At 41.3% G+C, this 13,217-nt stretch overlaps 1 protein-coding gene and 1 long non-coding RNA gene across 2 annotated transcripts in view; one reads left to right on the top strand and one right to left on the bottom strand.

Moving 5' to 3' along the window:
- The window catches only part of PPM1H (protein phosphatase, Mg2+/Mn2+ dependent 1H), a 127,895-nt gene that overhangs the window by 57,303 nt on the left and 57,375 nt on the right, over positions 1-13,217 (bottom strand). Inside the window, exon 3 of the mRNA XM_086884587.1 lies at positions 6,234-6,578. Coding sequence (XP_086740713.1) covers positions 6,234-6,578 — 345 coding nt within the window. The remainder of the gene's footprint in view (positions 1-6,233; positions 6,579-13,217) is intronic.
- LOC111932406 (uncharacterized) lies at positions 2,036-9,049 on the top strand. Its single transcript, XR_002866123.2, has 3 exons — positions 2,036-2,129; positions 5,040-5,285; positions 6,978-9,049. It is a non-coding gene; the product is annotated as an uncharacterized LOC111932406 (long non-coding RNA).

Here is a 13,217-nt window from a genome sequence, read left to right as displayed (position 1 = left end):
ATGCTAATGAATTAATTCTTCTGTCTGTAGTTTAGCTTCAGGTAATAACATGCTACAAATTATTCTTCTCTCCTGTGTCCAGAACCAAATCCCACTTCATACTGGTCTGTCCTTATAATATTGGATTCAAACAGGGAGCATCATTTAACATCATTATTGCAAGTATTGGCAGATCTTTTCCAGCAAAACCCTGCCTACTTACATGTGGTTTTTATTATGAATATATGATTTCCTCTGTTTGTGTGCATATACACACCTCTATACTTCAGCCACTTTCATATCTGCGCTGGGCAACAAACAAGCTATTCATGCTTTGAGGTATGGAATTTGGAGCTTTATTTTAGAGCTAAATTTATCTGAAGAAAAACACTACAAAATAAATACAAACCATGACAGCTGCAGTTTGATTGAAAATCCACAGAGGTGGAAGTCACTGTCCCATGCTTAATCTCCTACAAATTTCAGGGGAGGGAGAGGACCTGAGACAGCAGCACAGATAGATGCTCAGCAGCACTCCGGCACTGTCCTGAGCCAGTGGGCAGAGATGCCTGTCACAAATAAGTCACTGACTCCTCGCTGGTCAATGCATGTACATCCCATTTGTGCCATGGATACAGTGCTGAGGTATTGTCCCAGCAGGCCATCCTGAGCTCTGTAGGCAAACTGCATGTGGCTGCCACAGGGACACAGGTTCTACTGCACTCACCAACTTTTTTTGAGGGGGGCAGGGGGTGGAGACTGGGAGAAAAACACCTCCAAGCTAGAAATCATATCTTGCAGAACTTCTGGTCACAGACACAGGCCTTTTATAAGTGCCTCTTTACCTAATCTTGCCATAGAGAAGCTGATTCTCCTTCTCATGGTTTTGACATATTTCTTAATTAAGCTTAAGAGCTCAAAGGAAGCAGACATTTCTAACCATCAAAATAACTTATATTTACAAATGCTACGGATTTTCAAGCACTGCCAGGAATTTTAAGAAACCCTCATTTCCACAGTTCAGAATCTCCTCCAAGACCTTCAAACAGTGTGCAGTTCCTCACCTGTTTTCAGCTTTGTCATACATATATTTTCCAAGTGCTGGAATTCCTGAATTAAAATTGATTTCTTTCAATAAGCAGAATTCAGAAGCATCTATTATAAGAAAGAAGATGGAAAATCCTTAGGGCCTTTTTTTCAGAATTTTCTGGACTTAAACTATATCAGTGTACTGGATTTTCTCAAATCATTGCTGTTGTTGGGCTCTCCCATCTAGAACTTCAATTTACTACCATGACTTGTCAGAGTACCTGGAGTGCCATGTATGATTTGCTATTACATACGCTACTTGACATTTTCTTTTTCAGCAGCAAGGAAAGAGGGCAAGGCTTTCTGACAGCTCAACAAGATTTGAGGGGGGAAAAATAAAGCAAAATAAAATTAAGCTCACCAATGCCACCAACTCATTCTGATGTAAAGACATTGGCTTCTAATGAAATACTTTATAACAGTGGTGCTGGGAAAGTAATACAAACATGGGCAGAAGCCACAAAATGCCTCTAAATATGAGAGTAAAGGGGCTCATTCTGGACAGAGTATATAAAAAGCTTTCCTCTGCTTTCAGAGCAAGTTTTTTGGTGGTTTGTTTTCTGTTTGTTTGGGGTTTTTTCCCTGTTTGGTTTTTGGGTGGTTTTTGGTTTTTTTTTTGGGGGGGGGGATGTTTGTTTTTGGTTTTTTTTCCCGAAGGAGCAGTTAATTTAGTCGGAGCCCTGCGGTCCGTGCCGGGACAGGCACTGCAGCGGGTGGCAGGCGCTCCCAAAGGTTGCCCCAGGCCTGGTCTCCCTTCCGTGGTGCGGGATGCGGGAGGGCGGAGCACAGCCTGCAGAGGACACCGCGACGTACGGAGCAGGTGAGGGCGGGCAGGGCGGCTTTCCGCACGGAGCAGGTGAGGGCGGGCAGCGGCGAGGCGGCGGCACAGCCGCGGGCCGGGGCGAGGCCGGGCCGCGCTCCCCACGAGCAGCGGCCGCCCCCTCAGAGCCGCGCGCGGGCCGCTCCTGCCACCTGGCGGAGGCTGCGCGCAGCGCCCGCCGCTCCCGCCCGCCGCCGCCTCCGCGGAGCCCCCGTGAGGCACGGCCGCCTACAGGAACCAGGTGGGTTTGGAACGGCTGCAGAGAGGGAGACCCCACGACCTCCCTGGGCAGCCTGTTCCAGTGCTCTGCCACCCTCAGCGTGAAGTTCTTCCTCAGGTTGAGATGAAACTTACAGCGGTTTCGTTTATGGTCGTTGCTCCTCATCCTGTTGCTGGGCAGCACTGAAAAGAGTCTGGCATCATCCTCTTGACACCCGCCTTTCAGATAATTATGTCCATTAATGAGATCCCCTCTCAGTCTTCTCCAGACTAAACAGCCCAGCTGCCTCAATCTCTCCTCGCAAGAGAGATGCCTCCAGTCCCTCAATCATCTTTGTTGCTCTGTGCCGGACGCTCTCCAGTAGCTCCTTCTCGTTCCTGTACTGAGGAGCCCAGAACTGGACACAGCACTTGAGCTGTGGCCTCACCAGGGCCGAGCAGAGAGGGAGGATCACCTCTCTCAACCTGCTGGCCACACTCTTCCCACACCCTTCTCATCTAAATTTATCCTCAGAGCAGCAGCCTTTCCACCAGGATCTCAACCTCGCTATGACAGAAAGCAACTTTACACACATAGTATTAGGTATTTGATTTAAAAAAAAGTTTCAGAAGGCATAAACATAAAATTAACTCCTTAGCATAATTTACATCAAATGCCTGTAATTCTGTTTAAACTCTCAAGTCTACTGTTATATAATGAGGGAAACTTTTAAAAAAGCAAACTTGTACAACTCACACCATTCTCTCAAGACTGTTCAATTAATCAAAATGGCATCAGTATAGAAAAAACACCTGTCTAGATTCCATTTAAGTTAAAAAAACTCAATAAATAAGAAATCATGATACAATGAATGCAAATATAAACCTCCCAATAAATCATACAGACTACTTCTGTGCCATTTTTTCCCCATCTAAAATTAAATGGGCTTCAGAGTAGAATAGGTGCTCTCTCCCCTTAACCTTTCTTGCAAATACGTACATCACACATGTACACAGGGTTAAATACAGGGGAAGGACTATAATTTGATGTTTCTATCCAATATTGAAATGCACTTGGAAGCATTCCTCCTGGCTCCTTTGAACTGAATCTCTAAATGTACATCTTAAAGCTCAACAGATGAAAATTGGAGGATTTGATTTACAACACCTTCAGAACCTAAGCTTGTTTATTTCCTTTTAACTGGAACAATTGTGATACTGACAATTACTGACATTCACTGGTTTTTAGACAGGGCATTAAATTATCTGGAAACACAGCACAAACTTGCTAATCCCAGTTTCAACAAAGAAAACATCATTTAGATGTACTTCAAAATGGGGACAATTTAATTGCTAAATGTCTAAGTTAGGCAATGACAATTTGTGTTGGCTTTCCACAGTGTTTTACTCCAGGTAGCTGCATATAGCTGGACAAGACAAAAACTGTCCAAAAACCCACATCAAATAAAGGAAAAATAATTTTTAAAAGCCTTTTGAAAGCCATGGATTGCATTGTATTTGAGACTTGAGGCAAAAACAAGGAGACATTAACTAAAATTCAAAAGCAAGTTGGGGGAAAATATAATGGTATACTAGATGCTCCCAGGAAAAGGGGACAAAGCCATCATTAGATAAACCTATCAGGTCAGACTCTTTAAAAAAAAAGTATCTTTATCTATTCATTATTTTCACTCAGTTCACAAGAATCCTTTGCAGCAATTGGTATTTCAGGAAAAACCACCAAGAAGCCTGCCAACGTGTCCAGGAAACCTGAGCTTTCACCAAGTGCCAGGTAAACTGATCCACTCTGCTGGCACAAAACATCTCGACTGTGCTGACCTAGCCCAACAATACCCATGACGTTCCAGTACAAACAAGGACTGATTAAACAATGTGCTGTGGAAGAGGCCCAAAGTCTCCATGCAAAGACTAAATGGAGTATAAGCTAGAAGGAAGTTAAATAGAGGCAGCAGGAAGATCAAGCACTGCAAGCTCAGATGAGACACAGAAATGTTGATTTTATGAATTGCTCCCTTACACAGATGAAAGAAAACACTCTTTAGCCTAAACCAAGTATAAGTGCAAAATTCCCTTCAGAGCTCAAAGTAGAAACAGTTTAATTATCTACTTTATTTATGCTGACCATTTTTTAAGCTTTCCTGTAGAACTTAATTCTGAAAGTACATTGCATTGTGGTAGTCGTTTGTTTATCAAAGACACTTATGACCTTCAGCCCTCTAATAAAAAAGCAAGTGGGAATTAAGATACTGGATCTGTAGTATATGAACAAAGATGCAGGGAGGAAGATAATTAGTTCCGTTTAGAAACAGATCTCTGTTTAGAAACAGAGAGAACAGATTATTATGAATTATACAAGGAATACCTGAACACCATAACTGTTGTGAGTTATCCAGCTTTTCTGCATTTCTCATCCCCTACCCACAAAAGCCCTTACAACCAGATCCCTGAACATAAGCTGAGATGGTCTTCTGTGTGAACACCTAGTGAACTGTGAAATCAAAATAAAGCAGTGCAATAATAACAGCCCTATTCACTCAGACACATTCAGGAAGGCAGCAATGGGTAACACACATGCAGCTCTCCTAAGAGAGATAGAGTACTTGAAACAGCCCTTCCATACTGTTACTTTCACTGCCCAGTGCCACAAAACTCCACTTCTCATCTCTCCTGCTCTTGGAGACAGTTTCAACAGGAGAGAATCGTGTCACACTCTTAGAGCCTGGCACACTTCTGGCCTCAAAATTACACCACCTGAAGCACAAAATTTGCGTTCCTCTTAGGCATGCTCTGAACCCACTAGGGCACAGTGCATGGGCCTAGTCATCTTCTCTCTCTTTTCTCTACGAAGAAGGAAGCAATCTTGTCCTCCCTTTCTGAAAAGGTGCACTAAACTAACTGATTTTAATGCATCCTCCTCTTTCTTTTCATTTAGCAGAAACTGAGCCCACTACCCACAGTGTATAAATCTGCCTGGGCAACCCCCACTGAAGTATGCCTAAGCTACGGCTGTGAATGCTGTTCCTGGACCTACCCACCTGCAAGTCCAAACCCAGTCAGTGGGTCTGCTTGCCTGCACTTCCTTGGGAAGAAAGAACAATCCAGCAAAAGATAATTGTTATGCAGAACTCAAAGTGAAATACTATTTGTAACAACAACTGTAGTCACAAATTAAATGCAGGTACTGGACAAGATTCACATATATCAGGAAAAACGATGATCAGATATTTATTTTCAGACAACAAATAAAACCACTGGGAAACACTGAAATGCTCAAAGTCCTTTTCAAGTAAGAGGCTTTTCTTGAAACTACAGAAACAAAATTTTAAAAAAAATTAAAAATTTAATAGTATCAGACCTCCCAATACCTGATCCACATGTACTTGCTGGCAGGCCAAATCTTTGCTCTGCCTGACAAGACTGACTTTCAGTAATGTAGAGAAGTGAAGGGGGAAGTTGTGGAGGAGGAACTACATCCACTACAGAAGAGGAAAAAACCAGCTTCCATAGAGAAACAGATGGATATTCTGTTCCCATAGGGTCATGACTTCCTGACAGTTGTTCAGGCTGTATAGAAATCAAGTGGGTGGTTGGAATGAACTTCAAGCCCCACTCACCCACAAAATCTGCCTCAGAGAAGAGCTGCAGACACTCTACAGTCAGCTGCTCCAACACCTGTGTGAGCTAGGGGTCACTGGACCTAGCAGCCTTTGCTGCTGCTCTGGTATGGCAACAAGACTTTATAAAGTGTATGCCCATATACTCAGCCTGGTAACAACTTCCAGTGCTGAAACCTGCACTGTAAGGCAGGTATAAAATACTGATCTTTATCTTATAAAAGGAGGGGGAGAAGAAAATTAAAAAATAGAGCATAATACATCAAAAATTCACATAACTCATTACCATTGCCACAGTGCTACTTGGGAGTTAAGATGCAGCTCCTGCCTCACAGGGATGTACATGGTAAGGTGTTGAGGCTCTTAAACGGTTCTGTTCACACTCAGATGGTGTTAAAGCAATGAAAAGGAAAAAAAAAAAAACCAAAAAAAAGCCTCTAAATCATCATCATCTCCAGGTCTTGTGACTCAATGTAAACAACAAGGACTTCAGAGCCCTGAGACATACATACCATTTCCTTGAATGCACTTTCTATGGCCCCAATAACCAGGCACTCATGTGGGATCTTCTTCTCAGTGAAGAAGCGTGTTGGAGGCGTGCTGGGCGAGCCCGGGGCTCCCACACCACCACGCAGGGAGGCCGCCCGTGTCAGTGTCCTGCTGTTGGTGGATGGGTTGTCAGGCTCCTCTCCCAGGCAGGTGGGTGGGAGGACGGCTGTGTTCCTCAGGATGTCCACAATCTCCTGCAGCTGCTCCAGGATATGGTGCTGCAGCAGTTTGGAAGCCACCACAGCTGCCCCTGACCCAGCATGTCCATCAAACAAGGACCAGTAGTACAGGTTGATCCCATCTGTGTCCTGGAGAAGCAAGAGGGGGAGAAAGGGAAGGCAAAGAGATGGTCACTGTTGCACAGTTGTGAGCGCGGTGACTAGTAGCACAGAGGCAGAAGGTGAAACACAGAAAACTTTCCCAGAGGTACCATTCTTTCTGAAATGCAGAAATACCCACAGTGTCAGTACAACTCTGGCTGAAAGAAGAGATGCTTATTTTTACCATGCATCCCTACCATGTTTCATCTTTTCCTTAACCTCTTAAAAAAAAAAAAAAAGAAAGGAATAAGAAAGGCTGAACTTACAATCTTTCTTACCTTACAGCCATCACAGTTTATAGAAGAACAGCATTTGAATACATAATGAAAGATCAAAATTCTACACAAAACAGCACCTCATACTTAACAGACCTTCTTTTTTTACTAGGCATGAGACAAAGGACCTCAGTTTGACATCCAGCAACAAATGTGAGCTCCACTTCCACAATTGGTAGATAAGGTCCATCCATGCTGGCAGACAGGACAACTCAGGCTTTCCCTGCCTGTGCCAGCCCAAGAAACAGCACCAGCACAGAGATCCTCGAGGATGACAGCTGCACTTCATCTGATCTAGCCTCGGTTCACTGCCTGGTTCTTCACAATCCCCTAAAAAGTTTCCTGTATAGTACTGGAAATGGTGCAATACCCTATTGCTTAGACAGGGTATTAGCCAAGGGCTGGAGGCATAGTACCTCTGGGCACCACAAGCTCCAACATGCCTGGAAAATACCAAGGAGCCATACTCTCACTAACCTCAACATTTTCACCAAATGAATTTGATTCATTTAGCAATCCTCAAGTAACCATTTAAGGCTTGATGATACCCATCTTTGCATGACAGCATATTTGGCAGCAGCATGGGAAAAGAGTCTTTCCTGTCTTTCCTTTCCCCTCCATTTCTTTTAATCCTGCACCTTTTCCCAGCTATGCAGAAACAGCTGCTAGTGTGGCTGCCTTGCAAGTTGGACGTGGGTGGACTAATACAGATTTAGAAAGAAACAACTTTGCAAGGGACAGGAATGAAGCTATACTGTTGTAAAATACCTCATAATAAGAAAGAATAACCTAGATCTCACTGCAATCAAAGAACCTCAAAATTACATGTGTATGTTGCACTGTGGTCTAATTTAGGATGACAGACGTGATTCGTTTTGTTCACCTGAACACTGCTCTCACACTACAGATCAGCATAAAGTCTAGGCACCACCTGTATCCCAGAACCTCAAAGCACTGCCTATTTCAAATTTATGGACAGGGCTGTGAACTGCAGCTCCTTTTACTTTCTGCTGTTTCAGCTGCTCCACTACAGTGCCATGATAATAAAAATCACATAAAAGTCGAGGTTTTTAATTTTTTTTGCATACAGCATTGCTGATGTGGTAAAGTTCAAATATATTCTTTACCAAAGCATCAACAGCATAGTCATCTACACAGCAGAGAGCTCCTCCAAGAGGAACTCATTAGTCCCTCATGCACTCTTCATTAATGAAACGCTGTGATAAGGAGGTATTGTCCTAAAGTACTGTTTACTTACTACAGTAAAGTAAGCAGGATATATCCTAGAATGGTGAAAACCCAACATGTGTCCACATTTCTGTACACAGTTCCTTAGCCAGGAACTACCCCCCTCTCACCCTGCACTTACCCAGCCTGGTAAATTCCTCAAAAAGCCTCTTGTGAAACTTCCCACCTGGAGGCAGGACTGGCAGTTGTACTACCTTGCTCTGGGCCCAGAATCCCTCCAAGCTGACACAACAGCTGGCTGTAAAAATCTGTGTAAGTAATTTTTAACGGCTAACAGGATTAGCAACTTAAAAACTTGCTTGTAAAAATAGATGGCTATTCATGTAAAGTATTTTGCCAACAGAAACAAGTTTTCCAAAGTGAAAGTGTTTCAGCTGAGAACTGAAACTATTTATTCAAAATGACAACACTTTGAGTCCTGGGATTTGTATATCAAACCACTTCTGCTCCCATTCTTCTCTTAAGAGTTTGTCTCTATGGCCAAAATCCATGTTATGATGTACCATGGATAGTGCTTCCACAGTTTTTGTCCTCATGTACTTTAAAGGTGCTACTTCTTTGGAAATGTGCTCTCTTTGGGGGGAAAAATCCCCAGGGCATTTCAACTCTGACTGAGACTGAAATATTTTACTATTGAAAAGGAAGAAGACGTTTTGTCATTGTTCTCGCCTTGCCCCCAAACTGGAACAGAAACTTTTAACTGAACAAGTTTAATCCACACTCCGTTTTCATGAGTTCTCCAAAGAAAATCCCCCAGCAAAGTCTGTGTTGCAGCTTTTCAAAAGATGAAAGAGAACAGTTATTTACACAATTTACTCTGTTGTGATCTCAATGCTGGATATGTCCTACACTGATCAAGCCTCAGGTGAGTTTGGGAGTTAAATAAAGACAAGACTGGGGTGCTTTAAAACAGATGAAAATAGCCCCAAACCAAAAGGTAAATTGAAATGTTTCCACTTATTTCCTCTAAGCCAATGGGCAGCACAAATTTGGACAGACAACTTCACATGGACCTGAGTTGTATTCTCACACACTCACTGACACATGTCACCATGGCATGGCCACATCAAGAGTGGTGGTCCACTGATTTTGTCCTTTTTGGAGTAGTAATTCTTGATCAAAGAGGATGTTGCTTCCAGTTCAGCTAAGTTCAGACATCTACACTGCACACCTCCAAGATAGTTCTCTAAATTGCCCTTATGTTGGGCAGACAGAAAACCCCCTGTATTTCCAAACTACGCACATTTCATTCCAAAGTAGATTTATTTCTCCCTAGCAACAGCAGAAGCACTCTGGATAACTGTGAAGTCTGTATTCTAAGCACTCAGAGGAAATGACTACCATAATGCTGCTCTCATACAGACATTCTGTGTGAGATGCTCTAGGGCCTTAAGTTCAGTTGGGATCTGCAGGCATTACTGTAACCTAAATATTAGTCTTGAAAAACTTCTGTGTATTCCTACAAAGCTCCATTTAGTTTTGAACTAGCAAAGAGGAAAACAACAGATAACCTATTAGCTGTCTAAAAAAAGGAAGAAAAACAAACTATTTTGCCCCACCCAGAGAATAAAAACAGATCCTATTTAAAAAAAAAATTAATTCCCCAAAACCATACCAATTCAATAACAATTAAAAATATGATGCAATTAAAGCAGTGACTCAGTGAACAAACAAGGGCCAACAGTTAGGGCACACAGATGAGGCAAAAGGCACAGAAAAGTGCATGCTTTTCCTCACACAGCTGAGATGACCTCTGCAGCTGCCAAGTGATTACTTGTTTTCATGTGTCCATGCATTGATGTTTGTGCTCTTTTACATTTGGGAGCTTGAACTTCTTCCCAAAAAGAACTGACATTCTGCAAACTCAGAGAACAGGACATATATTTTTACTAGCACTGGCAGTATTCTGCCAAAAGTAGTCTTTCAAACACCAGTCTTCATTTCTTCTTTTATCTAGACAGAATCCTCAAATAGGAGTGTGGTCAGTCACCACAATGGTGATTATTTTAGATTTTCATTCAAAAGATTCTGGCCTAACAACAGGCTGAATAACTAGCAGAAAAATGAAGAGGAAAGAAACCCTTCACTGCACTGACCTTACAATTAATTTCCAGAGGGTACTAGGAAATTTAATAAGCTTCAGGATCCTCAACTGCTGATGTAGCTTTCAGGAAGGTTCAGGATTCTCCTGGGCTTTGCAATTGTAAAATATAATTAAGACATGCAAAGTTTTGGGTCAAGCAACAGACAAGAAATCATGAGAGAAATTGCATATATATACATAATTTGAGCTCAATTATATGAAGGAAAAAAAAAGGGAAAAACCTTAGCAATAGCTAGTGATCAATCTGGGACATGCTTTTGAGGTAAGCTAGGCAGCTGTCTTACACTGCAAACCTTCAGATGGTTGTTATGCAGCTAATTCCAAACAGGCAAATAAATAATGTTGCCACTAAAGATTTATTCTGGGAACTACAACCTACCCTGACTATTATTATTCCAGATATGAACTACAGTCACAAAACACTTAAGAGTGCAACTTGAGTTCTCATTAAATATGAGCTGGACCAGCAATTGCTACCCCAATCCTTAGAGAAAAGCCTCCTCATGTTACGAGTATGTTCAGCTGCCTGTGGTAGGCTACCAGTCTTGTGCCACACACACCATCCTAGATTTGTGGCAAACTGCAGAATTAGTAATTATGTATCCTCACATTACAATGACAATTAATAATGCATTACATTAAGTTCTGCAGCCTGATTATCACTATGACAATAGCTGCCTGTGGTAGGCTACCAGTCTTGTGCCACACACACCATCCTAGATTTGTGGCAAACTGCAGAATTAGTAATTATGTATCCTCACATTACAATGACAATTAATAATGCATTACATTAAGTTCTGCAGCCTGATTATCACTATGACAATATCCTGGCATAGGATTTCCATTTTGCTTGCTGATGGTTTTCAGCATTCATCATGAAGGTACTCTGTAGCTAAAGGCATTTAGAAATAGTACAAATGAAAAAGATGTGCAATTTAACATGAATGGTCTTGAATGGGGACAGACAGGAGATATGATTAATCAAGCAGCAATGGAGTGGGATGGGGGAAAAGAGGACAGAATTAACTTAGGGTTGATTTTAGAGAGTTTTTCCTTTCACTGCTCTTCTCATTTTATTACCCACCCTTTCAAGAAGAAAACCGTGTTTATGCTATTTAATAGACTTCCCAGGATTTTTTGTGTGTATTGGGGTTAAAAAAAATGTTCACTTCTCCATTTCTGCATTTCTGGCCTACCACCTCTTCCTTTCCACCCCTGGAAGTCCATGTGGAGAGTCAGGACCATGATAATGGCATTCAACTTGTGTGGACAACACATGGATCTCCAACTCCCTTCTGCTGCTTTTTCAAAGCACAGGGCTGGATTGATGGGGTTAGCATTAACCAACAATCACACAAGTCTCAGATGTAGCTGATGTTTCACAAACTTCCCAAAAAGCAGGAGAAAAGATGGCATATGCCATTCTCAAAGAGTCAGTGGAAAAAAAAAATCTGAGGATGATGAAAAGGATTCTGTTATAGAAAGTTTAAATTTCAGTGCCTATTTCCCTGGTGCTCCACACTGTAAAAAAATTCTTTCAATGAACTTCTTGCCTCATTGCTTTTTCCTTCTGCAAGGTGCTTAATGACAGACAATTTCAGGTGTGTTACAGTGGGATTTCCCTATGAGTTATTTACACTATTTAACCTCTAGCTTTCTTACTAAATATTTCATGGGATGACATTCTATCATTCACTGTAATGTCTAAAGCCAGTATTTCTAAATTTTTTCATAGAAATTAAGTTGCACCCTCATCACATTTACCATGAAACTCATATACTTCTTAAAAAATATCTGCAAATAGTGCTGTCTGAGGGGTATTATACCTCACAGTACAAAAATACAAAAACATGACACAACATAAAAATGTGCTTTTTTCCTCCCTCTTTTTAGAGCTATTCAACCAACAAAAGATGTAGCAAGGAAAAAAATCTTACTAACTGCTAGTGTAAGACTGCCCTCTAGTAGAAAACTTTCTCCAGGAATATGCTGCCTGTTTTGGGAAAATATATTACAGAATTAAATACACAAGCTGGGCTCTAATATAGGTTTTCCACAACTAAATAATAGGTGTGACAGCACTTATTCTAGTGCCATGCAGAAAAATAAATAAATCTGTAGATAAGAACAGAACATATAAAGAACAAAGTAACAAGTAACTAGAAAACAGTATATTATATGGATCAGCTGGCTCCTGACTTTCCATCTTACGCTCCTTTTTGGTCAAAATATATCAGAAATAGAATCAAGAACAGAAGATTTGAACTAAGTGTTTCTCTCAAGAAACTTGAAAGGGAGTGGCTGTTTCTTCCAAAATCAAAATGAAAGACAGAGAATTAAACTAGGAAATATACTAGCAAAGAGAGAAAGAAAAATCAGAACATTCCATGAGATTCTTCTCAAACTCTGTGTAGGTAGATATTTACTGAGGAGATATTTACTTACAATCATGAAATATCAAATGGATAAAAAGAGCAGCTTTTAAAAACATGCAGTTTATTGACCCTACCATTACATAACTGCAACAGTACAACTGTAACAATGAATAACATCAAGGTTAGTTAAGATGCCTTTCCAATAACAGAATTATTTTAGATCCCTATCTTTTTAATGCAATCTAATCTTATTGACTATTTAATGTTTGGAAAAAAGTTCCTTCTGAAGAAGGTGATGAACCATGGCTTTTGCTCCTGAGAAGCTTTTGATACTGGAAGTTAATCAGGCTTTGTGGAACAATGCTACAAAGATTTTTATATCACATGCAAGCCCCCAAAATATGCAGAAACAAATTCAGGACAGTAACATTTGCCCATATCCGAGATGCAGAGGCCCCTGACCACGTATCTCACACAACAGGTCTGGAACTTTAATGTGGTATGAGACCAAATCTCTTATCTCTTCACTTCAAATCTCATGTCTCTTTTCTTCGCACACATCTCGTCAAGATGTGTGCACCCAGGCTGGTGTGTGCACAGGTGTCTTTGCAGTGTGCCTGTGTGC

This window comes from Cyanistes caeruleus, chromosome 4, assembly GCF_971803275.1.
Source record: "Cyanistes caeruleus chromosome 4, bCyaCae1.hap1.1, whole genome shotgun sequence".
NCBI lineage: Eukaryota > Metazoa > Chordata > Aves > Passeriformes > Paridae > Cyanistes > Cyanistes caeruleus.
Note: the sequence above shows the minus strand (reverse complement) of the source record. Positions and strands in the feature narration are given on the sequence as shown.